At 33.5% G+C, this 27,184-nt stretch overlaps 2 protein-coding genes across 3 annotated transcripts; one reads left to right on the top strand and one right to left on the bottom strand.

Moving 5' to 3' along the window:
• The first annotated feature begins 4,724 nt into the window (after nt 1-4,724).
• Nucleotides 4,725-10,423, top strand: LOC133182856 (alpha-soluble NSF attachment protein-like). The gene is made up of 9 exons (XM_061317703.1): nt 4,725-4,917; nt 5,048-5,127; nt 6,330-6,446; nt 6,604-6,650; nt 6,811-6,888; nt 8,015-8,070; nt 8,175-8,259; nt 8,787-8,960; nt 9,340-10,423. The coding sequence occupies exons 1-9, from the start codon at nt 4,826-4,828 to the stop codon at nt 9,484-9,486; spliced, it is 876 nt and encodes a 291-aa protein (XP_061173687.1). The 5' UTR covers nt 4,725-4,825; the 3' UTR covers nt 9,487-10,423.
• A 4,299-nt stretch (nt 10,424-14,722) lies between these two features.
• LOC133182797 (golgin subfamily A member 5-like) lies at nt 14,723-27,168 on the bottom strand. Of its 2 annotated transcripts, none has more exons than XM_061317641.1 (15): nt 27,035-27,168; nt 26,204-26,836; nt 24,738-24,980; nt 23,945-24,164; nt 23,263-23,386; nt 23,034-23,130; nt 22,680-22,786; nt 22,275-22,442; nt 21,691-21,819; nt 20,398-20,496; nt 19,978-20,127; nt 19,626-19,701; nt 16,710-16,809; nt 16,531-16,594; nt 14,723-15,791 (listed from the first exon to the last, which is right to left on the bottom strand). In XM_061317641.1, the coding sequence occupies exons 1-15, from the start codon at nt 27,138-27,140 to the stop codon at nt 15,681-15,683; spliced, it is 2,427 nt and encodes an 808-aa protein (XP_061173625.1). In that variant the 5' UTR covers nt 27,141-27,168; the 3' UTR covers nt 14,723-15,680. The 2 variants fall into 2 exon arrangements, with proteins under 2 accessions (XP_061173625.1, XP_061173626.1); XM_061317642.1 differs by having other exon boundaries at nt 16,710-16,806.
• Nucleotides 27,169-27,184: the final 16 nt, after the last annotated feature.

Genomic DNA, 27,184 nt, shown 5'->3' with positions numbered 1-27,184 from the left:
CTCGTGTGGCACAGTAATTCTAGTGTTCGTTTTGGAGTCACGACGTAATTCAGGAGCTTATTCTAAGTCACATGCAGGTCCCGACGTGGGACGTGGAGACTGCAGGTCAGTCGAATGAGACCGTAAAAAACTTAGTCCATGCAGTGTCGCAGTATACATGTAGATGTTGGCAAGAAAAAGATCCCTTACTGATGCTTTATGATCAATGGCCATAAGTGCCGAGAAAAAGTCTATAAATTAGGAGCCCTACACCAGGCAGATGTTCAATGAAATATATGGAGATAACGAACAGTATTAAAACTCAAAAGTCCAATGTTGTCGACCCAACAATTTTTAAAGGTATTTTAAAGAAAGAAACAAACTATTTTCAAGGGCCTAACTAAAGAAAAATATACTGGACGTCTTAGGAAGCCGTGCCATAAGCCAATTTTAAAGAATTCAACACTATTTGGAAAAAGTGTACCTGTATAAACAATATTTAATTCAACCAAACCAATTAAAATTTCATATATCTAATGTTATAGTCACGAAGTTTACCCAAGAAGACACCACATCTGAATTATATTTATCAAGATGAAATGATTAGAAAAACTCCTCTGGTCCTATATATATAGTAAAAATAGAATGATACATGAAGTGTTTATTACATCGAAACGAATGAAATGCAGTGAAATGTATTGATGTGCATACACAAGGTGGGCCCCTCATCTGCTCATGAGGCAGGCTTTGCCATGCTTACTACGTACATTAATTTTAGAGGACACGTTTGTAACACTCCTTAGTCATGGTATATTTAATTCACGAAGTGTTTCAAGAGTGTAGGATTCTAATAAGTTGAAGATATATATGTATAAGATTGCTATATCGCCGTTGTTTTATAACACCTCTGTGACGACATGTTGTAGGCGCTAAATGAGAGTAAAACAAAAGCCGGCGTTCTGATAAAAAAAAAAACGGATTTTGATGAAATTGTATTTTTAAAAAGTTGATAAACAATTAAAAAAAAATGTTTGAATAATCTTATTAAAAAAAACTTTTCAGTCGGCACGATTCAAGTGGGTCGGTCGCGTTAGGGGAAACAAAGGTATTTTTTATTTTGGCCTTAATATTTTAATTTTGATTAGTTTGATAAAACCGATTCACGTGTATTTCACAGAGAGAGAGAGAGAGATGCCCGTGTGTAGAAGTTCCAAGTTGCACTTGGAATTTCCAAGTAAATCACTTGGAATTCTTCATTTGGAATTTCCAAATCACCATTCGGAGTATTGGAACAAACTTCCAAATGGTTCCAAATGACTTCCAAGTTACTTCCAAGTTGTTTCCAAATAATTAAAATACAGAATTTTCTAGAAATTTCCAAATGACTTCCAAATGGATTCCGAATTACTCAATCAAATGTGATCAACAAATCAAAGCAAGATTTCATTGGCTAATTATATTTAAACATTTTGTTTAGATAACAAACAACCAGCGATTTGATAATATATATCACACAAAACACTTTTCTTTTGGCATCATTTAATGTTTAATATTCATTGCATTTGAAAAAGACAAACCTTCCTGGTTAAAGATTATCCTGTAAAACTGTTTTTGATTTGATTAAAATATTCACTGATAATTTTGGGAAATCTAAATCCAAGTCACAATTAATGAATAGCGGTGATTTGGGTATTTCCTTGGTTCATGAATTTACGGATGTAATAAAGGTCGAACACGTTGTATTATCATCAGATACAAGCACTGACACGTATCGAAATGACGAGTATTTCCCAAAAATATTGACACTTTCCACAGTTTCAGCAATGATGATCAATCTGAGAGTAACGGTTTAACTGTTATCCAAGAGAAGTGTGACATAAAATGGAGATACCAATGAAGGAGTCATGAATTCAAAAGATGTAAATTATCTCCATTGAATTACATATACTTCATAGAAGACCAATCCTCCTTTAATGTGATCATGATGCAACACTATTTATGATTGAACCGCCTGATTTCAAAAAAATATTTTATTGGCACAAACACAATTACAGTAATTGGTAAAGGCCCATACAGAACATATTAATAAGTATAATAATACAGTAGAACACAACTAGAATACAAACAATTGGTGTAGCAAATAATGTAGTGTACTCATCAGATACTAAATGATTCATAACAATGTAGTTAGCTCATTTATAGCTAAAACATTTTTTCTAATATCAGATATTTGACATAAAAATGAAGATAATATTTTAAGAACCCTTTTAGACCTGGTTTTCATCAATGATTTTAATAAATTGTCATTATTATGGATTGTTTGGTTGAAATTAGGGAAAGTAGATAATTTTGTTTTGAATATTTTTCTCTGCGCTTCATATTTCGGACAGAGCAAAATGAAATGTTTTTCATCCTCAATATCAAGGTTTTGACAAACTTTACACAACCTATCATTTTTATTAATTTCAACATATCTACCTTTTTCAATTTCTAAATTATGTGCACTTAACCTAATTTTTGCTAAAAATGATCTATCATGCAGTGACTCTAGTTTATCAACATAATGTGCACGTTTATTATTAAAACAGAAGTTTCGATAGAATGATAGTTTTGAGGAGTTCATAATACTTGCATTTTGTTCTTGTAATATTTGATCATGAATACGTTGCTTAACAATGCTAAGCACTGGTTTCAATGACATATTAAAATTTGTTAAATAAGAAAACCCTAAGTTATTAAGACAAGTCCTTAAACACATAGATCATGTGTTATTTTCTTTAGTTTTGATAAAAATATCATGTGCCAATGTATGTTCAAATGAAATTAAATGATCAAGGTATTTGATAGCAAACATAATAATTTTTGATCTGACTGGGAGTCTCCCGAGTTCAGAATAGCAAACATTATTTGAAGTTTTGCAATGACCGACTCAATACCCCAAACTTCGCTTCCGTATAGCAAAATGGGAATTACCATGGTATCAAACAATTTTTCAAGTAATCGACAGGAATTATGTATTCCAAGGGTTTTCTTTATCTTGAATAAAGCTTTTCTGGCTTTATCTACTAACTGAGCTGCAGCAAGGTTAAATTTGCCATTACATTTAAGATTTATACCAAGATAGCAATATTTGTCAACAGTTTCAATACAGATACAATTAATAGTAAAATGGTTTTAAAAAGTTTTACCATTAGAATTAAATACTATAATTTTTGATTTGGACGTGTTAATCTGTAGCTTCCAATTAACACAATAATTTTCAAGAATATTCAGACTACATTGTAGATTATCAGGACTACTTGACAACAAAACTAAGTCATCTGCATATAATAAGCAATGTATTTTTGTATCCTTTACTAATATTGGATCAGAGTTAATACTGTTCAATTCATCAACAATTTTGTTTATGAAAATGTTAAAAAGCAAGGGACTTAGTACATCACCTTGTTTGACACCTCTTTCAGATATAAATGGTCCACTTAACCCCTCATTAAACTTTATTTTGTTCATGGTGTTCGCATACATAGAATAGATCACATTGAAAATTTTCTTTGGAACACCATTTGTTAGAAGTATGTAAAATAATCCTATTCTCCAAATCGTATCAAATGCTTTTTTCAGATCAATGAATGCTGCATTAACTTTTTTCTTTTTGAGTTTGTAGTGGTCAATTATTGATTTTATAGAAAATATATGGTCAGCTGTTCTGCTGTGTTCCATAATGCCAGTTTGATTTTTGCTAATCTGATTATTATCTAGAGTAAATTTGATTAATCTCAAATGTATGATCTTATTGAATACTTTCCCCAAGTTTGAGCTTATTGATAATCCTCTATAGTTGTTTGGATCAGATTTACTACCTGTCTTATGCAGTGGGACGATAAATGTTTCATTCCATATTTTAGGAAACTCCCCCTTTTCAAATACAAAATTAAAAAGTTTAGTAAGTGACTCGAGCAAAGTATGTGTACTATTTTTTATCATTTCATTTGAAATTAAATCAATAGCTGGGGATTTACCATTCTTCAGGGATTTAATGGCTTTTTGTATTTCGCTAGATGTGATTGCACTATTCAGTACATTTGTGTCAAAAAATGACTCTTGTTTTTTCTTTAGCTCTTCAAATTTTTCAATAATTTCCCTTTGAAATGTATTAAAATTTGAATTATCTAAAGATAATTTTTTAAAATGATCCTTAAACTTATCATGGGGTAATACATCATCAATTGGGCACTTTGATGAACGATCAAGTTTGTTAATTTCCAAAATGATTTAGGATTGGAATCAAGGGATTTTTCTAGTTCATTACAAATCTTTTTTTTTTTTGCATTGTTTCTCCTCGTATATATACAGGTATTCATAGGGTTAAAACAAGTTTTCACAGACAAGCAAGTGTGGTCATTGGGAAATTTCGTCGATTTTAGAAAGAAGTCACATGTGGATAATCGCGATGTTTTTTTTAGACATTGAATATTTGTTATACATATTTATTTATCAAAATGTTCGCGTAATTTTTTGTCATAAATATATCAATATACGGACCAATATTTTTAAAATGTCAAAGTAAGTAATCTCTATGAAACAACAAATCATGCTGACTCATAACAGCATAATGTGTAAATAAAATTATTTGACTACAATCCGGACTTATCACCGATACATAATAAGATTGTATGCATATCATCAATGTAGTTTGTACGCTTTGTTCATTTAATTGTCATCTGATCTTCCGTAAAACTTTTTTGCGATCTTGATTATTATGATGATGTCGATAGTAAATAGTGGTGTGACACAGACGTAAAAATATATTTTGTGTCAATTGTATGTCGTTTTCTTAAATTTCAGAATGGCTGATAACGAAGCGAAGGGACGAGAATTAATGCAAGAGGCAGAAAAGAAGCTTTCATCCTCAAAAGGATTCTTCAGTTCACTATTTGGGTAAATATTGTTTATTTTCATCAGAAGTGGACTTCGTCCAAAAGTTGACACTTCAAAATGTGTCAGTAAGATTTTTATTTAATTCAAGTACTACTCGATAGATGGAAGAACTGCATTTTTACTCTTGCAGGAGCTCCTCAAAAGTGGAAGATGCAGCTGACTTGTTTGTTAGAGCGGCTAACATGTTTAAAATGGCCAAAAAGTGGGCAGGTATGTGTACTGGGATATTAACAGGTCCAGCATAATCTCTTGATTTAGCTATATAGCTTGAATTACTTATATCCCTTGATTTAGCTATTCGAAATAGCTTGGTTTAGCCATAGGGACTTGAGACAATCTTAGCAAAATCGGGTATATAGTATAATAGGGGATTATACTATATACATACTATTATACTATATACCCGATTTTGCTAAGATTGTCTCAAGTCCCTGTGGGTTTAGCTATCTTACCATACTTTTTTTCTTAAAAGTGCAATTTTTTCAGCATGTAAAAAAAAAAACGCACATAGGTGCAGTGAAAGTTTTAAACTTTTGAACGCTTCTGAAAACGCTACATTAAAAAAATCACTCATCAAATTACATCTCCTTGAGATACTTCGTACTCAGAGTTCTAAAAGTTTTGGGGCTATATAAAGCAATTGATTTGTGACCACACAGTTACTTCTTGAATGAAATTAAGAAGGTCTGGTGTGGTCAACAGGATAATTGATTGGTAATAATTCAGCACAATGTGAAGTAATCATACTCTCTTGAGGTGTGTACAGTTACTAAAACAATGAAATATATTTTGCTTAAAAAGTGTTCAAAAGCAGCATTATCCTGCCTCTGATAAAAATCTTGAAATTTCATTGGTCGAGAAGAATACTGTATTAAACCGTATTATGCTGCCTACCCACATCATATTGTTAATGTGTCCCCTCCATGTGACCTACCCACCACACATCAAATCAATATGCCCCCTCCACGTGCCATACGATATTCAGTATATTGTTTTCATTTGAACACACAAGGAGCCTAATAACTGATGTCACATAAGCATCAAATGACATCACAATGTAGACAATTGTTACGGAACGATTAGCTAACTCAGAGAAAATGAATCTCATTAAAAAAATCTTTGACAGGATAAATTCGTTATGTAGACACTTAGAGGGGTAATACGGAGATGTATGGGGTCTTTGAAAAAATACCTTATCATATTGGTTCAACTGATTTCAGTCCTTATTTAAAAGTTTAATTCAAATTACCATTGTGTTAATTAATACAAGATTAGTTTACTATTCAAAATGATTTGAAATGTTTACTTAAAAAAAACTTGCATATCAGTTAATTTCTATATTATTTTAAAGTTCTGGAAATGTATTTAGATTTTATTTTTGTGGCTTGACAGTAGGTACCTTATTTTTACAGCTGCTGGTGAAGCATTCTGTCGAGCAGCTGAGCTACAGGTGCAGTTAGGTAGCAAACACCAGGCAGCCACTGAATACGTTAATGCTGGCACCTGTTATAAAAAAGCTGATCCCAATGGTATGGATAAAAGCAGCTTAATTTTGAGGCACACTTTTCATAAATATAAACCTATGAAAAAGCGTAAATCCATTATTGCCCTTTTTAATAGTAAATGAATTTATCTTTTTTTAAATAATTTGTTGTAATGTACGTGATGTGTTCCTTTTCTTTTCAGAGGCAATCAACTGTTTACTAAAGGCCGTAGAAATTTACACTGATATGGTACTTGGCTATTAATATATTTTGACCTGATATCTTGACAGCGGAAAAAAATGTGTTGTAAACTGCACTCAATTTTAAAATAATCAACTTGAATGGCAGAAATGAATATCTATCAATGTCTTTAATGTATGGGATAAAGTTATATATCGATTTTAAACAGGGTAGATTTACCATAGCAGCTAAACACCATGTCTCCATTGCTGAAATCTATGAAACAGATATGGTGGACATAGAGAAGGTTAGTTACAACTTTAACATATCTTAAAAGCAACATTTTAAAGTATTTCAAGTTTTAATTTGTTATGTTATAGTTACACTATAGATATTAATTGGTTAGCGGTAAATACACTCACAGTTTTTCATTCACGAGGGGCGGAGCCCCGAGTGAATAAAAACTGTGAGTGTATTTACCGCTAACCAATTAATATCTATTGTGTAAGTTACTTGTACCAGAGGACCAATGAGAGAAAAGCAAGTTGATAATTAGCACCGCCTACTACGAGGTGTCAAGCCACGGTCCGTATATATAAGCTGTCTCCATCTGCAAGGATCATATTTAGCTGCGTCACTGCTACCTAATTTGTTGATGAAAGATTCGGAATTGGTACCTGTGAAGATATTGTACCTTTGGAATGTTGAAGACGCAGAAAACATGATCTTTGTCAGAAACAGGTACAGGGGTAGCGATTGTAGGCTTTTATATTCAAGTCGTGAAGTCTGAAAGAAAATTTATCTTTCTAGATCGTTTTTTTTTTTAAAAGGGGGGGGGGGGGTATGGGAAACATCGCCATTGAACTTTTTCTATATGGCAGTCAGTGCACAGAAAAAAATGAAATGATTTTTGACATTTTAATGAAAGTTTGAAATGGTATTGGAAGTAAAAAAAAAAAAAAAACGTGGGGACTTCTGATGTGAAATTGCTATTTGTATTTGGAGACGGGAAAGAGATTGATGAGAACTCGAGATAGGACGTATCATTTACTGATTAAGGATACGCGGAGAAAACATACAGAAACATTTATGAAGCTAACATCGACAAGCTAATGTTAGCATTTTTGAAATTAAAAATGTTGACTTAATTCATTCATCGATCAGCCAGGTCTGGAAATTGACATCATTCATTCATCAGTCAAGGTCTTGTCACAGTATGGCTTGATGCCAAAAGGTGGGCGTGACTTGAAAAAACTGTGATTCTTCTGGCAAATACACCACAGCAACATCAAAGCAAAATCTAAATTTGCCGCCAGTCCTATGGTACAAATATATATACATGTACATGATAATGGATAATTAGGTATACTCTGTTATATACATAATACATGTATATGGTTAAGCAGACATACAATGATTTTGTTTCCTCCCAGGCAATAACAAGCTATGAACATGCTGCAGATTATTATAAAGGGGAAGAATCTAACAGGTATGTCACTTCTTGTGTTAGAAGTCTCTGTCCAGACCCTTAATGCCAGCTGAATTGTAAGGTCTCAACGATTTTGTTTAATATGTCTAATTTTCTTTTGACAGTTCTGCAAACAAATGTCTTGTTAAAGTTGCCCAGTATGCAGCGCAGCTTGAACAGTATGAGAAGGCAATATCTATCTATGAAGAAGTAAGTTACAGTACTGTAGACACCAAAATTTTCCTGACACCCTAATTTTGCAAGATTAGTTGGTATTTATAAGCAAGACAAAATTTTAAAGAATTTTGGTTATTGTATTTAATCTTTAATTATACAAGTATATGCAAGAATGAAATTTTTGTGAGCTGACAGTCTCAAATAATTACACAAAAATAAAGTTCTCGCCTGTGAGTAGTGATTTTAATACAGTACAGTTGAACTTTGGTATCTCGAACACTATGGATATGTCAAAGTGATTTGGAAGCCCCAACCACTTATTCTTTAAGTAGTTTTCCCTCAATATCTCGAATCATCAGATATCTCGAAATTTTATTGCAGTCCCTTGAAGTTTGAGATAATGAGATTTGACTGTATATGTTAGTGGTCTAGCATTTAAATTATGCACTCCAAGTCTCTTCTAAAATAGTAGTCATGAAATAGTTGCATTGTAATTAATTTTAAACTACACATCTTAGCAATGTAGTTGCAATTTAAGAATTGATAAATTTGATTTGTAGATTGGTGTGTCATGCATGGATAACCAGCTTCTGAAGTACAGTGCCAAGGACCACTTTTTTAAGGCAGCTCTTTGTCAGTTGTGTGTGGACACACTGAATGCTGAGCAAGCCATTCAGAAATATGAAGAAATGTTTCCACAGTTTGGGGATGCCAGAGAATGCAAGCTTCTCAAGGTAGGATGTTCAAAATAAACACAATAAATAAATACAATATGTGTGTTTATTTAAGGATAGTAGGATTTGTAAGCATCTCAAAGAAGAATGTTTTCTGTGTCTTTTATGGAATTGCCACAGAATGCAAGCTTCCCAAGGTATGATGTTCACAATATTAAGTGCCTCATTTATGGGAATATGATAATGCAAGCTTCTCAGGGCAGAGTGTTGTGTTGAAAGTACAAAGTGTCTGTTCACTAATAGTGCAGAGTAAATAAGGAAATAATGATCATCTAACTTCTTCCTTTACATATTTTTTTTTCTCATTCTGAATGTATACATAACAAGGAAACAGGAAATAAATATATTTTATTTGTCTTTGATGATTTTTTTTTAATAGACTTTGATCAGTGCAATAAATGAAGAGGATATTGATAAATTTACTGACACAGTCAAAGATTACGATAGTATATCCCGTTTGGACCAATGGACAACAACCATGCTGCTTAGAGTCAAGAAGAATATCAGTGGGGAGGATCTTAGATGATTTCCCCCCTATTTTACCCTCCCACAAGATCACATTTAGTGTTTCTCTTTGATGGATGTAATTTTGATATTATACCTTTGAAGGATTTTTCTTACTACTGTTATATGCTATGTGTCAAAAGCAATGTTGTGGACATTTTCCTTTGAATTTTGAGCAAAAATGTACAATCCATTTGTTTATGACAATAATATGCAACATTCTCATTACCTCTAATACATTGTTCAGCTGTTAACGTGTGTTGGATCATCTTGAATGTGATATGGCATACGGCATTGTCATGTTATTCAAAACAAAAGTAGAAATGTGAAAAACATTTTAACTGATATATTACATGTTGTTGTTTTTCCAAAACATCAGTTGTCAATTGATAGACAATTTAGTAATTGTTTTTAGATTTACCAGTAGATGTACATGTAGATTTGCTGTTGATGCCTCATAGTTTTCTATAGACACAAAAGATAGCTTTGTGCATTCACTGCAAACTTAACCTAATTAAATGAACTTAAATGAACTTCATATGGCATTTACAGTGTATGGCAAAAGCATTACCTAGAAAAGAAGAGAAAAACTCTCATTTTATGTTTTAAAAATTATTACATAAAAGTGAAATCTTCTTACAGGCATATATATTCAGCTGCACTGGATTACCTGAATATCAGTTATGGAGTATGAAATGTTGTTACAAAATTGTTGACAAAATTTTATTACTGGAATCCCGTATTTAAAGTATGGTATATGAAGTTATTAAGTGCTGTATGTCTTCAATTGTCTTGATAACCATAATAAGTTTCTAATGTATAAAAATGATCAGTGGTTTGTTAAATATTTTATACATGTAACAGATGTAAGTTGTTATTATGCATTTCAAAATGTACAATATACTTGTCCGTCAATTTGTGAATAAGCTTGAATTGATAATAAAGTTAAAAAGCACCAAGTTTTAAACTCTGTTATAGTCAAACAAAGTCATGACTTTTGTGAAATAATGTCAAAATGATTTGGAAAAATGATAAAACATGGACCACCCTGGTAAGAAAAATTGGGTACCACTCTAAGTCCCAGTTTCAATCAGAATGCTTTTTAGCTCTTCTGAGCCAAAGGCTCATAGAGCTAATGCTATGGACATTTGTGCGGTGTGCGTTAACTTTTTAGAATATGGGCCATAACTCAAGAACCCCTTGGTCAATTATTGTCAAATTTTTCACAGGGTATCCTTGGCCCAAGGGCTCCCTTTTGTACTAAAACTAGGGTTGTGACCCTTAAACAAGGGGAGATAATTAGGAAAATGGAAACAAAAGTACTGGTTGCTAAAAAATCTTCTTCTCAAGAACCACTGGGCAGATTATCACCGAACTTACACAAAAGGATGAGGATATGTTGTAGATTAAAATTTGCTCTGGGATTTAGCCTGGGGCAAAGGGCATGGTCTCAAGGTCACTTCAAAGTTGACCAAAAATTACATTTTATTAAAATGTTGATATTTTGCTTACTATAAGGACTAGGTTCATCAAATCTTGTCAGTTTTGCAGCCATTCTTTTTCAAAATGATTTAGAGGCATATTTTGAACAATTTAAGGCCCATGATCATCCAACTTTGTCAGTTGATGTATCTTGGGTCCTCAAAGTACGTCAACTAAAAAGTAGGTCACCTTGACCTACTTTTTGAACTTTATGGCTAATCTTTTTCAAAAACAATTAAGGTCATTAATTCGAATACCGAGTGGTTTAGAATCATTAAATCTTGTAAGATGATGCATCTTGGGGCCATAAAACACATTTATTAAAAAGTAGGTAAAAAAAAGTAGTGACCTACTTTTTGAACTTTGCAGGCATTCAATTTCAAAGCATTTTAGAGGCATAATTTGGACATTTTAAGGCCTATGATCATAAAACTTTGTAAGTTGATGCAGCTTGGGTCCTCAAAAAAGGTCAACTGAAAAGTAGGTCACTGTGCCCTACTTTTCAATTTATATGACTATAATTAAATATTTCAGGTACTAATTGGCTTAGAATCAAAAAACTTTGTCAGTTGATGCATCTTAGGTCTTCGGAGTAGGTCGACTGAAAAGTAGGTCACTGTGACCTACTTTTGAAAATTTATGGCTTTAATTAAATATTTCAGGTACTAATTGGCTTAGAATCATCAAACTTTGTCAGTTGATGCATCTTGGGTCCTTGGAGTACGACAACTGAAAAGTAGGTCACGGTGACCTACTTTTGAAAATTTATGGCTTTAATTAAATATTTTCGGGTACTAATTTGGCTTAGAATCGTCAAAATTTGTCAGTTGATGCATCTTGGGTCCTCGGAGTAGGTTGACTGAAAAGTAGGTCACCGTGACCTACTTTTGAAAATTTACGGCTTTAATTAAATATTTTGGGTACTAACTGGCTTAGAATCATCAAACTTTGTCAGTTGATGTATCTTGGGTCCTCGGAGTACAACAACTGAAAAGTAGGTCACTTTGACCTACTTATAAAATTTTATGGTTATAATTTTAAAAAATATTTTAGGTATTAATTGGCTTAGAATCATCACTTAGGTGATGGGTCCTCAGGGAATGACAAGTGATAAGTAGGTCACCATGACCAACTCTCAGGTACTAATTGGCTTAGAATCATCTTGGGTTCTCAGAGTGTGAATTGGAATTTCAAGGGTTTATCTAAATATACAGGATACTTATAGGCTTCAAATATAAGTGATAGGTTGTACAGTTTATCAGAAAAGCGATTCAAGGCCCTTGGGCCTCTTGTTAATGCATGCTAGAAAATTGACCAGTCAGCAAGGGCCCTACAGAGGGATGGAAATCTAAAGATGAGAATTTGACTTAAGAAAAAATTTATATGGAAATTTAAAAAAAAAAAATATGTAGAAAGTAAAACAGCAACTGTATTTATAAAATGTTAGAGATACTTCCTAAATGACAAATGAGATTATCCAACCACCTGACAGAAATTAATAGTATCCTTGTATTTATACAAGTCAGTAAAAAACATCATATCATGTAATAATTCAATTCAATGTATATTTAAACCAGAATGAAGCATGCACTTCATAAAATGATAGCCTTTTGTGAATGCAAACATCACCCAGGCATGACCTTAACTTTAAAACAAGTATCATTTGCAAATGGAGGCATTAATTAATCTTAATGTGACAGATAAAAGATTAAGTACTGGATTTTCTACAGCAGGCAAGATAAATGATCCCGGGGATTAATTGATCTACTGTTTTATCATTTTATTCTAAGTTTACAACCTTATATTCTAAGTTTACAAAAAGAACATTTTCAGCTATGACAAAATGAGACTAAAGTTACCATACTGTAAAAATTAATATGTTCCTTGAATTTACACAAACCATCAATTAAAAAAAACTGATATTTTTAACTCCTTTTTTTTTGTTAAATTCTCCAAATTATATTTTAATAAAATGTGTATTTTAACCTGAATAAATATGGACATCATAAAAATTCACTCTTCTGTGATGCAAACATAATCCAATGTTGACCTTAACTTCAAAATAATCATCAGTTGCAGACAGAGGTGTTAATTAATCTGGATGAGACAGATACAGATCAGGCTCTGGATTTTCTACAGCATACAAGTTAATTAATCACAGGGGACTCGTTGCAGCTTTCATGGTTTACAAGAGGAACATTTTCAACAGTTATCTTTCTTTGCCCATTCATCTTATATTAAGTTAGGAAACTATCCCACCACCCCAGCTCCAAACCAAATGACAAATAGAATCAAACTTAGTACCAAAATAAGTATAAGTACTGCATGCTCAACCAACATACCAAATTTTAACTTAAAAAGGACAACCAAAAAAAGTTACTAGAAAAAAGAAGAAAATCTGCAGATGGAAGAATGACAGATGGACAGACACACAGTGATTACTATAGGACTCAACTTAATCCTTATGGGCCCAAATTTTATTGTTCTTGAGAAAAAAGGATTTATATTAAAAAGTATGTTAAAATTTTGGACCTCCACAGCTTTTATTCATTATACTCAGACCATTGATTCCTAATGTGGACAAAGCATACACAATACAAAGAACTAGAGATATGTCCATAAGTCATGAATGCCCCGCCAAGGGTATATTAGTAATGCTACATTTTAACACAAATTGAGAAAAGTGAGGTCAAGGTCAAAGGAAAGGTCAAGGTCAAAAATTGTTGATGCAGTTGAAAAGGTTACATCAGTATGTATTAGCATATGAAGTTTGATAAAAATATTATGAATGGTTTCTTAAAAACTGAGCTAAACATTAATTTAGGAAAAGTGAAGTCAAGGTCAAAGGAAAGGTCAAGGTCAAAAAATGTTGATGCAGTTGATTAGCTCTCATCCGTATGTATCAGCATATGAAGTTTGATAACACTATCTTGAATAGTATCTTTAAAACTGAGCTAAAAACTTATTTAAGAAAAGTGAGGTCAAGGTCAAAAGAAAGGTCAAGGTAAAAAATATTGATGCAGCTCTCATCAGTATGTATCAGCATATGAATTTCGATAAAAATATCTTGAATGGTTTCATTAAAACTGAGCTAAACACTTAAAAAAAAGTGAGGTCAAGGTCAAAAAATGTTGATGCAGTTGAATAGCTTACATCAGTATGTATCAACATATGAAGTTTGATTACACTACCTTGAATGGTATCTTTAAAACTGAGCTAAACACAAATTTAAGAAAAGTGAGATCAAGGTCAAAAGAAAGGTCAAGGTCAAAAAATGTTGATGCAGTTGAATAGCTTACATCAGTATGTATCAACGTATGAAGTTTCATTACACTATCTGTATCCTTAAAACTGAGCTAAACACTAATTTAAGAAAAGTGAGGTCAAAGTCAAAGGAAAGGTCAAGGTCAAAAAATGTTGATGCAGTTGAATAGCTTACATCAGTATGTATCAACATATGAAGTTTGATTACACTATCTTGAATGGTATCTTTAAAACTGAGCTAAACACTAATTTAAGAAAAGTGAGGTCAAAGTCAAAGGAAAGGTCAAGGTCAAAAAATGTTGAAGCAATTGCATAGCTCTCATCAATAATTATTAGCATATGAAGTTTGATAAAAATATCTTGGATAGTTTCTTTGAAACTGAGCTTTGAACAGAGCTAAACCCAAAGTGTGACGGAAGGACAGACGGAAGGACGGAAGACAGACATGACAAACACTATATGCCACGGCCATATTCATGGCGGGGCATAATAATAAAAATAACAAAAACCAGTCTACCCAGTATATTTTTAATGCAACATTAAACCTTAATCTTATAAATAATAAGTCCTGTGTACAGCAATGCATCTTTCATTTCACTTCTAAGAAATGGTATGTATGCCTTTAACACTTTTCATACTTAACATTGAAATTAGAAATGGCCATTCACTCTTTTTCAGATCTTGTTTCTACATATCATCATTAGGTAAAATTTGTCAGAAACAAACAGCGCCCAGCTTCATTTGTGTTACGATGACTCTATTGGATTACTTCTTATTGGGAACATTCTATCATAATCACAAAAAATATATACTTTTCTACAGAGTCTTCAAGATTAAAAAAAAAATATGTACAGGTATTATTTTCAATGCAAGTTAATGCTCACCTACAAACATGACAAAAATATAACAGCGAATCCCTCTTTATACAGAATATCACAATTAAATTTAAGTCACTAAGAAATGAGTCAGTTTTGAAAGGATATAATACAAAAATGAATCAAGAAGAAAGCAAGAAAAAATTAAACAGAAAATTTAAAATACATGTATTTAACAATCTCAAAGACAATGAATAAAAAGATGAAAAAATATTTTTGCTTAAGAAAAAGGCAATTTTAATTGTATCTAAATTTTCAGTGTATAATGTTTAGATACACGTATATGCTAAATGCAGCTTAATCAAAGTAATTCAGCTCCAGTTTGTTCTAAATACTGCCATGTTATGCAGATGGAAACTTTTTTATGATGGAATTTAATTTCCCACTCAACCACTTACAGAAAATAAATTAAAAAAATTTTTTACTCATTATACATATACAAGTCCAATTTTTTTTAGTGTTTTTAAAAACACAATACAGAGACTGCACTTATATATATAAAATGTCTACATATGTGATTTTTTGAATGTCCTTCAACATTTGAATCTAGATAAGAGTTATCACAGCCATTATGATGACCTTCAGCCCCCTGTGATTATTGTCCAGGGCCAGGGGGCTCTGGCTGGACGGGGCTTCCCGGATTATGACTGTGCATTTCTGGTTGATATGTCAGAAGTACAATCATCACCCAAATGTGCAGCAATACCTGAAATCATAGTATGAACTTCTGTGAACAAAATGATATTTGTTAGTACCGGGGTAATAAAACTAGATGTGTACTTCACACTTCCACATGAGTTGTTCATTCACAAGAAAATGTTTAATATCATTCCCTCACAACAAATTTGCAAGTGGATATGGCAATTCAACAGCATCCTTTGGGGCATCCATGCACCTCTCATGTTGTGGAAACAATATATAAGTGCTATTCTTTAATTTGCTACAGTGTGTTAAGTGACCAGAGGAATGAACATGTACAGGGTATTCATCTGAAGGTCAAACTTACACTATCTTCTTTCAAAAGTTGTGGACACGGGATAATTTCACCATTCAGACTCAAACTTATGATAGGGGTGGTCAATAACAAGAAGAACACGACTATTTATTTGAGGTTCCAAAGGTCATGGTCAAAGTTATTGTGAGCCTTTTACATTGCTATGGACACAATATATAGTTATTTCACCTTTTAGTCTTAAACTTGCTAGAGGTAATAAGTGACCAAGGGTACTAACACATACAGCAAAGGTCAAGGTTAGGATATTTTCTTACCAATATTTTGGACATGATATGTAGGCTACATGAGCATTAAATTAAGGGGATAGGGATTACTTTAATATGGGAGCATGAAATGACCAATCCAAGGGTCAGTAAGTATATAATAATAAATGTAATATTACAAAACATTTTCTCTGAAGATCTGCCTGTTAACTAAACAAACTGCCTACCATGTACATCAGGATAAACACTCTGGCAATGGGGTACCTCCGGAGAAACACACCTAGTCTTATGCTGTAAAATAACAAAATATTACCATCAGATTTTTTTTTTTTTTTTTTTTAATTATTTTTCTTTTGTTAGTTACATGCATTCACTATGTACACGTAAATAGATTATTATTTCTTGCCTGAATTTGTCAATGACATTAGCAGCCCTTTTCATTTTCTTTGTGACTTCATGATCTGTTGGTGTCTCCCTCATAAAGCCAGGGTATCTCTGTCGTACTGCTGTTTATAAACAAGATTTGTATTTTACACCTTAATTAAAGAAAAGAAACATCGTCAGAGATATTCAAAGGTTCCCTAATAATTATATTTAAAGCAATTTCAGCATGTAACCATTTATTACAGCAAAATACACACCAAACTAGTGTATCAATTCATCCAAACAGATGTAGGATATCAATTAACAGGTATGGGATATCAATTAACAGGTATGGGATATCAATTAACAGGTATAGGATATCAATTAACATGTATAGGATATCAATTATAAGGTATAGGATATCAATTAAAATGTAAGGATATCAATTAAAAGGTATACGATATCAATTAACATGTATAGGATATCAATTAACATGTATAAGATATCAATTAACAGGTACAGGATATCAATTAAAAGGTATAGGATATCAATTAAAAGGTATAGGATATCAATTAACAATGGTAGGATATCAATTAATAGGTGTAGGATGTCAATTAACAGGTATCAGATATCAATTAAGGACAGATGACATACACAAACTTTCTTCAAAATCATGAAAATAACATCGTCTGATACCCACAGGTGATCTCGTCCTAATAGTAAAATTAAGTAAATATTACTAGTAAAAGATGAGATCACTGTGGCTATCCAACAAAGGAAAATAACAAATAAAGCCATGTTTATACATGTGTAAGTAAAATTAACAAGAGGCCCATGGGCCACATCGCTCACCTGAGCACATTGGCTAGGCAAAAGCACAAATCAGTTCAGTATTGAAAAGAAGAAGAAGATATTTCCCTATATATTTCTACTTAAGACTTTGATCCTCCATTGTGGCCCTATCCTACCCAAGGGGGTCATGACTTGAACAAAATAGAATCTACACTACCTGAGGATGCTTCCATATAAATATGATCAATCAGGGCTTTGCTGTTCCTGAGAAGACGATTTTTAAAATTTTTCCTATACATTTCTATGTTAAAATTTGATCCTCCATTGTGGCCCCGCCCTACCCCCGCGGGTCATGATTTGAATAAATTTGAATCTACACTACCTGTGGATGTTTCCATATAAATATGAACAATCTGGGCTTTGCTGTTCCTGAGAAGAAGATTTTTCCTATATATTTCTATGTACAACTTTGATAGTCCATTGCAGCCCTGCCCTACCCCCGGTGATCATGATTTGAACAAACTTGAATCTACACTACCTGAGGACGCTTCCTTATATATATGACTCATCATGGCTTTGCTGTTCTTGAGAAGAAGATTTTTAAAGATTTTTCCTATATATTATTTCTATATAAAACTTTGATCCTCCATTGTGGCCCCGCCCTACCCCCTGGGGTCATGATTTTAACAAACTTGAATCTACACTACCCGAAGATGCTTCCATATAAATATGACTCATCATGACTTTGCTGTTCTTGAAAAGAAGATTTTTAAAGATTTTTCCTATATATTTCTATGTAAAACTTTCATCCTCCATTGTGGCCCCGCCCTACCCCCGGGGGTCATGGTTTGAACAAACTTGAATCTACACTACCTGAGGATGCTCCCATATAAATATGACTCATCATGACTTTGCTGTTCTTAAGAAGAAGATTTTTAAAGATTTTTCCTATATATTTCTATGTAAAACTTTGATCCTCCATTGTGGCCCCGCCCTACCCCGGGGGTCATGGTTTGAACAAACTTGAATCTACACTACCTGAGGATGCTTCCATATAAATATGACTCATCATGGCTTTGCTGTTCTTGAGAAGAAGATTTTTAAAGCAATATGAGCTGCAACTTTGATGTCAGAAATTTTTGTTGCAAAATTGTAATTAACTGTTTCAATGACACAAAAAAGAACGTATATAAACTTCTGTTGTTCATATTGGCGATAGAAGAACTATTTATAAGCTTTGATTGAAGCAAAATTACATTATTGTCGTCCTGTACAATATTAATTTCTTATAAAATACTATATATTTGATTGTACAGAATCCTTTATTCTGAAACAATTTGATACTTTATTTTTGTTTAATTGATCAAAAAAGTTTAAATTACATACAAATTTATCATAATAACACATTTTAACAGCAAAATAAAATTCTCAAAAATGCAGCTCATATTGCTTTTAAGATTTTTCCTATATATTTCTATGTGAAACTTTGATCCTCCATTGTGGCCCCGCCCTACCCCCGGGGGTCAGGATTTGAACAAACTTGAATGTACACTACTTAAGGATGCTTCCACACGAGTTTCATCTTTCCTGGACCTATGGTTCTTGAGAAGAAGATTTTTAAATGTTGCCATTATTTTTTCACTAATTCCTAATTATCTCCCCTTGAAAGAGGGCGTGGCCCTTCATTTGAACAAACTTGAATCCCCTTTACCCAAGGATACTTTGTGGCAAATTTGGTTGAAATTGGCCCAGTGGTTCTTGAGAAGAAGTGGAAAATGTGAAAAGTTTACAGACAGACAGACAGACAGACAGACAGACGGACAGACAGACGGACGCCGGACAAAATGTGATCAGAAAAGCTCACTTGAGCTTTCAGCTCAGGTGAGCTAAAAAGTTTAGCCACATACATGTAGATTTTAATTTTTCATTAAGTTTCACTACAATGTTCTATAAAGTGATGAAAAGTTGTAGAGATTTATAAGGGTGACAGCAAAAAGCTAGAATTTTGAAAACCAAAGAAAGTGTACAGTTTCTTACTATTTCAGAATTTTGACATTCGCCTCATTTACAACTAAAATGGATGCAAAAATATCCATCCAAGGTTCCATCTGTATGAGATATTTTGTTTTTATTGATTCTTTAGATGTAGTTTAGCTGGAATGCCTACCTTCTTCATCATCGTGTACATTGACAACCGTTGTGTTTGTCCTCAATGAGGATGACTGGATATCCTTATACTGTTGCTGAAAATAATTATTAAAAGAAATAAAATAAATTGAATTAAGTCCAGTATTCTCTAAAAATCAATGACACATAAATTGGAAAGGCACCATAAAATGTTTGCTCTACAGTTAAGCTGGAACACTCGTTTTCAAAATACGCAGTGGCCTCTTTAACTTAAAGCTACGTCACTTATAATACATTACATACTTGTCTTATGATTTCACCTACAGTTGAAATGCAGAGAAACAGTTACTTGTAATTCTCCTTTTCTTGAGCAATCCTGTTTTTTTTCTTACCTCCATTCTCTCCAGCTGTAAGGCCAGTGAGTTTTTCTGTGTACTCAGTGTTTCCAGTGTTGTTTGTTTCTGTATAAGGCTTTCTGTCAGTGTTTTTACTCGAGCCTCCAACTCATTCTCAGTTGATGAACTCATTGACTTGGTCATGATCTGATTAAAACAAAACACCAAATAAAAAATCTATTTCCATGACACAATATATCATTTCATGACATACTGCATGGAGAACTTTGAAAATTAAGGTTCTTTTTTCAGGCATTGTTACCAATCACTACATTATGAGAAAAAAATAAGATTTTTTACTAGTTCACCTGTTTTACTAATGATACATGTATATATTTCCTCAAACCAAAATGTCTAGTGCCGTCAACATTTGTGCCTTTCTGTGGATAGTAATTATGTTTATACAAACACACACACCTGGTTTCTAAGTTTCTCAATCTCCGCTTCTCTGTCTTTGATACAGGTCTGATAAGTCATTTTGGTCTTCCTCAGCTCCTCAATGTTGTATTGCAATTCCTGTCATGAAATATTATCCCAAGTTCACAATACATGTACTTCTCTAATAAACCAGATTTTTTATCCTTGTTCAATTTTTAAGGGATTCATTGTCATCTACATGTATATGCAGATCAAAATACATATCTATTCACCTACCCATGTATCTTTCTATTATACCTCTATACATGTTTTCCCCCTGTACTGTTTCTGTTTTACCCTTGTACCTGTTTCTGTTTCCCCCTTTAGTACCTGTTTCTGTTTTGTCCCTGTAGCACCTGTTTCTGTTTTCCCTCCATACCTGTTTCTGTTTTACCCTGTGCCTGTCTCTGATTTACCCTTTTAATGTGTCTCTGTTTACCCCTTTACCTGTTTCTGTTTTCCCTTGTACTGTGTTTCTGTTTTACCCCTGTACCTGTTTTTGTTTTCCCACTGTACCGTACATACTCGCCTGTAAGTCGGTTGTATTTTTTTGGGTTATTTTGGAGGGATTTGCCATTGACCTGCTTATAAGTCAGTACAACTTTTTGCCAGAATCAGTTGACAATTTCAAATCAATGCTCTGATGTTTTAACATGATTTCGATTAATATTTTTAGAAATGACGCCGATATTTAATTTTAAATCATTAAGAAAAATACAAATTCACACTTAAGATAAAAATAAAGTTATTAAAATATGTAAATAATGGTACTTTATGCACAACCTTAGAATACATAAATGATATAATATATCCAGACTTTGTCCGACCATAATCGAGGGAAATGTTTATAAAATACTACATTTCGCCATCCAGAAAAATACTAATCTTTTTATGACTCGCCTATAAGTCGGACATCGAGTTTTGGACCAAAATTAAACTCCCAAAAAAACGACTTATAGGTGAGTATATATGGTACTTGTTTCTGTTTTCCCCCCTGTACTCTGTCTCTGATTTTGCCTGCACCTGTTTCTGTTTTACCCCTGTACCTGTCTCTGTTTTCCCCCTGTACTGTGTTTCTGATTTCCCCTGTACCTGTTTCTGTTTTTCCCCCCATACCTGTTTTTGTTTTCCCCCTGTCCCTGTTTCTTTTTCCCCCTGTATCTGTTTCTGTTTTACCCCTGTACCTGTTTCTGTTTTCCCCTGTACCTGTTTTTGTTTTCCCCCTGTACCTGATTCTGTTTACCCCATGTACCTGTTTTCCCCCTGTACTCTGTTTCTGTTTTCCCCCTGTACCTGTTTTTGTTTTAAGAGTTCCTGTTCTGCCTCCTCTCTTCTCTGTTTTTCACTGCTGACATTGTCCTCCAGAGATCGAATCTGTTCATTAGCTGTGTCACTGTCATGCTGAAGCTGGGTTTCCATGTCCTAAATATATAAACATCAATAATATCATCAATTTTTGAAATTTTAACTGTACATTAGGATTCATTCTCTTGGGTTCATAGAATTCATCAATGCTCCTTGGTTTGAAATAACACATTACAATAGAATCATAATTGTTCATGGGGGACCAATGTTCATGGATTTCGTGGGTCACCCTTACCCACAAATTTACATCCCCAGGAGTGTTTATTTTGTAAACATATTGATTCCTTGAATCTATTGTAAAAATTGAGTAAACCACAAAATCATGTCCTTAAGAACAAGTAAAACTTTGCTTACCCATTAACATTGACCCACACAAATTAAAATGATTCCACAGTATGCAAATTTATAAAGAGGCCCAGACAGTTTTAAACACATTCAACTCATTTTTGTTTTCACTTGACAAAATAATGAAAATGTGTCCCAAAATATATACTCTTACAAATAATTTTTACCAAAAGCTCCATTCTCAAGTTCTCAACTGTCATTTTGTACTGCTGTAATTCCTCTTTAAACATGTCTCGTTCCTGCTTCACAGAGTCATACTCTAAGTTGGACACACCCATGGACTCACCGGAGGCTCCAGACCCTTCCCTTAGACTGGCAATCAGCCGTTCCTTGGACTATAATTCAAATAAAGCACTTCTTATAGCTTGTCTAAGAGCATTAACATTACGAAATAACAGACAATACATCTGCAGGTCTGTAGCTCACTGAAAAAATTTGGATGGACTAGGGATGACCAGTGAGCTACAGACCTGCAGCTAACAATATAACAACTCTCAGATGTATTTTCAATTGGGTTATAATTCTAATGTTTTGATGGAAAAATTGTTCTTACGATGAGTACATTTGTGTACCTGTAAAATTCTTGCTGCTTTCTCTTTATAATCTGCCAGCTCTTGTCTGGCACTATCAGCACTCTGCTTAGCTGCCTTCAGCTGATTGGCCAAATCACTTGCCTTACCTGAACAAAATAAAAAAGATTCCTGTTGTTAACAAGCATTGTTGACTTCTCTGGGACAGACCTTATGAGTGGAGTTTATTTCAACAATTCTAACTTCTGTACACATGTAATTTACAATGCACTGAAGCATATACATGTACATGAGGAAATATGTATGTGCAAAGTTTCATATCAGGATTTTCTCTTGCATCAGCAATTGATTTATATATCTGTACTATAAATCAAATCCTCATTCCTTATGACCTACTTTTCTCCTCTGTTGCTCTCCTGTCTGCCGCTGTTAAAGCATCGGCCAGACTTCTCTGTTCCTGTTCTAGCCTGCTCTGTCGATCAGATGCTTCTTGCTGTAAACAATGTAAACACAATTCTCTCTGAGTATTTAAATGCTAAAAAGTTCTTAATGTACAAATCAAATCAAAACATAATTTTGGTCATTTGTAAGAAACACTTCAAATTGTTCTTTTTCATTAACACACCTGTACTTGTTTAAGGGCATCCTGTTCTCTCCTTAGTGCCCCTTCTACCTCAGACAGTTTAGCTTGAACAGAATCCAGAGCTTGGCTATGTACTCCAGTAGAATCACTGTGGTCCCTTAATATTCTGAAATACACACAAAACATGTACATGTATATCTAAATGCCAATCAAATATTGTCTTCACATACATGTATCTTGCAATAAAAAAATAATGTCATCATATTTTTTCAACAAAATGAACTCAAAGGAGTTTGAGGATAAATACTCAAGATGTATACTTTTACATTTAACTTAAACTGTTTAAAAACTAAAATACAGTCAAACCTCGTTATCTTGAACTCAATGGGACTGAGAAAGAACTTCGAAATATCTGAGTATTCCAGATATCGAGGGTTAAATACTTAAAGAATAAGTGGTTGGGACTTCCAATTCACTTCGACATATCCATGGTATTTGAGATATCAGTGTTCAAGATACAGAAGTTCAACTGTGAATGTATGTATCCTGTTAACATTCAGAAACTAAAATATGTATTCTAGCTGTTATGTTAACACTCAAAAACTAAAATATGTATCCTGTTAACACTCTCTCCTTACCTGCCCCTTTCCTCCTCTAGTTCGGAGATACTTCTATCCTTCCCTGCCCCTTTCCTCCTCTAGCTCGGAGATACTTTTATCCTTACCTGCCCCTTTCCTCCTCTAGCTCGGAGATACTTTTCTGTTTGGATTCCATCTGTTTGTCTGCCTCCTCTAGACGGATCCGGAGAACTCCTAACTGGGAGTCCTTTGCTTGGAGGGCTTCCATTAAGTCAGATTCCCTGGACTGTAACTCTCTCACTAACTGGTCGGACTGGGATTGGGTCTTCTGATAATTGTCCATCTTCCTCCTCATTTGCTCCACCTCTGATCAATACAAATATTCAAGATAAAGAAATTCTCAAAATTCTCTTACAATTGAAAATTAAAAATATAATAAAAGTTAAACTTTTCCATATCATATACAAAGATAATCTAAAACAACTGAATGCACTAGGTAGGGTGAGACAACATGAAATTGTTCAGAATAAATTTTTTGCAGTATACATACTCTCTTGAAAAATATGTTACTTTGCATCTCCTTGTAAAACTTGAATTGTTTATAAAACAATATTTCTTATTTGAGATTCATATAATGCAATCACTGCTAATTTATTAAATGGTTTTCAGTAAAGATTTAAAACCAAATACTGTAAAATGAACTTAATTTTAAATACATGCACATATTGAGGTTTGGTTAGAAAAACATCAATTTTTGATTACACAATTCATGGATTATGGAGCATTAGTTTTAATTTTTAGAAATTGAAATCATGAAATAAAAACCTTTGATCTGCTTATATTTCAGTAGTGATCTAGGTGAGTGGATCAAAGGATAAAATTGTAATTAGATTGTAGCAAAAAGGATAAAGATTTGTAAGCATTTTCATTGATACCTACCACTTTGTGCATCTTTGGATCTCTGAAGAACAGTTGCCATTTCCTGGTTCAGTGAAGACACCTCATTTTTCAGGAGTTTGTTTTCCAGTTCTAATGATGAGACTTTCTGCTCTAGCTCACCATGTGGCTCTACTTCCTGGTTGCTATGGACACTGTTGCTAGGACTCTGTTCCATCATGGCATCTGCCAGGGCTGCCACATCAGTGGTGCCATCCAGCTCTGTGGGACTCCTGTCTCCAGGATCTAAGACAGTCAAAAAATCAAAATAATATGGACATACCTGTAAAGATGTCACACAAGAAATGTTATAGTATAATCTGTATCTGTAAATGTCTTTCTCTTTGATTCTTGACACGGAGCTCAACTTTCATCAAGGAATACTTATTTGGGAGTAACTATTGGCTCATATATTGAGTCTTAATTAATCAAAAGTGTTACTAATATTGCTTTATGAAATACATTCAAACAGAATCTAATTTTCTGATTTCTTACTAAGCGGTCAAATAAATATTTTATATAATTTTCAAGGATCAGGATCATACATGTGACAGAACTGAAAAATCACAACTGGAGATTTGAAATTTTTCAGCTGGAGTTTGGGTCTCAAAACTGGAGATTTTTTATCGGCATTTTTTTCAAATCACAAAAGACCATCCAACCCCCTAAATTCAGGAAAAAATACCTTCTCCCAGTTTATTACTTTACAAATTTTATTTCATAAAGTTGTTGTCTAGTTTTAAGAAAAATATTATAAAGTTTTTATTCAAATGAAGTGAAATTGAGTATTCAAAATAAAATCAATTAATTTACTAGTAAATTAATTAAGAGTTAACAGCATCATTACAACATTGGAAAAATTTTATTTTTGATTAAGTATTGCTATATCAACTAGTAAGTGAAGTAAAACATTCTAAGGTTTTATGTAACAAATTCTATATCAGTAATTTGTTTAGAATATGTACAGATGGAATAAAGTACCCTCTCAAAAAATATACAAATTAGAGTCCGGTATATTTTAGCAACACCCTGTAGTTTGATCTATATTTAACTAAAGTGTGACCTACATTATAACTGTATCTTTTAATGACCACTGCAGCATTAGAAGATGGCAATTGGGTATTGTAGCAACTAATTACAATGTTTTGCATTCAGTAATAAGCATCAATGGTCATTTATCAAGTTGATATGTCACTTATTTTTTTACAACATAATTATACGACCTCATGTTGATTCCTACGAAGCCTACTGCTGTGAAAATTTATACTGGCGTTGTATTCTCAATTTCTTTTCATTCTAATCTATTATATGAAACATGATAAAAAATATTGCAAATAATATTTAACATGTTTAATTTGAAGAATTTTTAAAACAAGGAAGATTTAAAAATTAATCGGGAGGGGAGGAAGGGGGGTGAAATATAGGGAGATTTTGTCTCCCGCCGGAAGAATCACATGTATGCAGGATACCTGATCCGGATGGCAGAGATTCTATGTGAACAATAGAAGATCCACTGGTGGAGACAGGGGTGTCACTTTCTTGTATGACCTTTCCACCCTTGTTTGAAACCACTGATGATGTACTTGATTGTCTGGAATGTCTAGCACTGCTGGCTGGTGTAGTCTTCTTTTTTGTCTCTGAAGATTCTGTCTTTTTCGTCTCTAATGGTTCAGGACTATTAAGAAAATCAAACAAGGCAGCATCTGTGTCTATTTTTTTCTTGGATGTCACATCCTGACTTATATTTGACTCAGGAGGTGCCTGTTTAGGGGTAGTTTCAGTAGTTTTGGGTTTCACAGTTTTGGGAGTTCCACTAGTCTGGAGTTTGCTCGATTGCCTTACAGGCGTACTAACACCATATGAAGAGAAATCACCACCAGTTCTTGATGTCTTGGCTGGGACACTCTGGGACCCTGCTTGTTGTAAATGTCTTGTTGACAAGGAGGAGGGAGGAGAGTGGCGGTCAGATGTGACTGGTAGGGAGGTGTTCAGGAGACCCTCCTCTTCAGTTTTGGTCAGAGCTTGGGCTGCTGATTGGTCCAACTTATTCAGAAAATCCTCAGCTTTTCCTGTCAGTCCTGACAACCATGACATCTTGCATGCTGTAAAGGAATTGAAAAATTGTGAGAGTCCCTGGGTATAAAAAGCAAATGTATCTAAGTTTTTATCATTAAGTCGATATTTGCAGCCCTTCGGGATAAAATGTAAGAATTGTAGCAGAGGCGAACTTTAAATACACATTCAGTTGAACATTTTCGGTGAATGCTAGCAATGTTAAAGAGAGATACTAAAATACTTACATCTGGATAACTGATAACAATTTAATCCACAAATATTATGTCTTCGGATTTGTCCAGTTGTAATAAAAAAAACAATGCAAAGTATTTTACATGCTTTTCCTGACATGCATTACTAGGTACCACAAAACGCCAAACTGATTCCGGAAGGTT

This window comes from Saccostrea echinata, unplaced genomic scaffold (genome assembly GCF_033153115.1).
Source record: "Saccostrea echinata isolate AGI-Se365-2 ecotype Australia unplaced genomic scaffold, CSIRO_AGI_Sech_v1 ptg000009l, whole genome shotgun sequence".
Taxonomy (NCBI): domain Eukaryota; kingdom Metazoa; phylum Mollusca; class Bivalvia; order Ostreida; family Ostreidae; genus Saccostrea; species Saccostrea echinata.
The sequence above is the reverse complement of the archived record's forward strand: the minus strand, read 5'-3'. Positions and strand labels throughout refer to the sequence as shown.

What these genes read in the sequence shown, in the direction of transcription:
- LOC133182856 (XM_061317703.1), top strand. Translation starts at nt 4,826, where the DNA reads ATGGCTGATAACGAAGCGAAGGGACGAGAATTAATGCAAGAGGCAGAA. An exon ending in AAAGGGGAAGAATCTAACAG is followed by an intron (nt 8,071 to 8,174) that starts GTATGTCACTTC and finishes TTCTTTTGACAG; the next exon opens with TTCTGCAAACAAATGTCTTG. An exon ending in CAATATCTATCTATGAAGAA is followed by an intron (nt 8,260 to 8,786) that starts GTAAGTTACAGT and finishes TTTGATTTGTAG; the next exon opens with ATTGGTGTGTCATGCATGGA.
- LOC133182797 (XM_061317641.1), bottom strand. Translation starts at nt 27,140, where the DNA reads ATGTCAGGAAAAGCATGTAAAATACTTTGCATTGTTTTTTTTATTACA. An exon ending in AACTCTTAAAACAAAAACAG is followed by an intron (nt 20,497 to 21,690) that starts GTACAGGGGGAA and finishes ATTTCATGACAG; the next exon opens with GAATTGCAATACAACATTGA. An exon ending in AATGTCATTGACAAATTCAG is followed by an intron (nt 16,595 to 16,709) that starts GCAAGAAATAAT and finishes GTTATTTTACAG; the next exon opens with CATAAGACTAGGTGTGTTTC.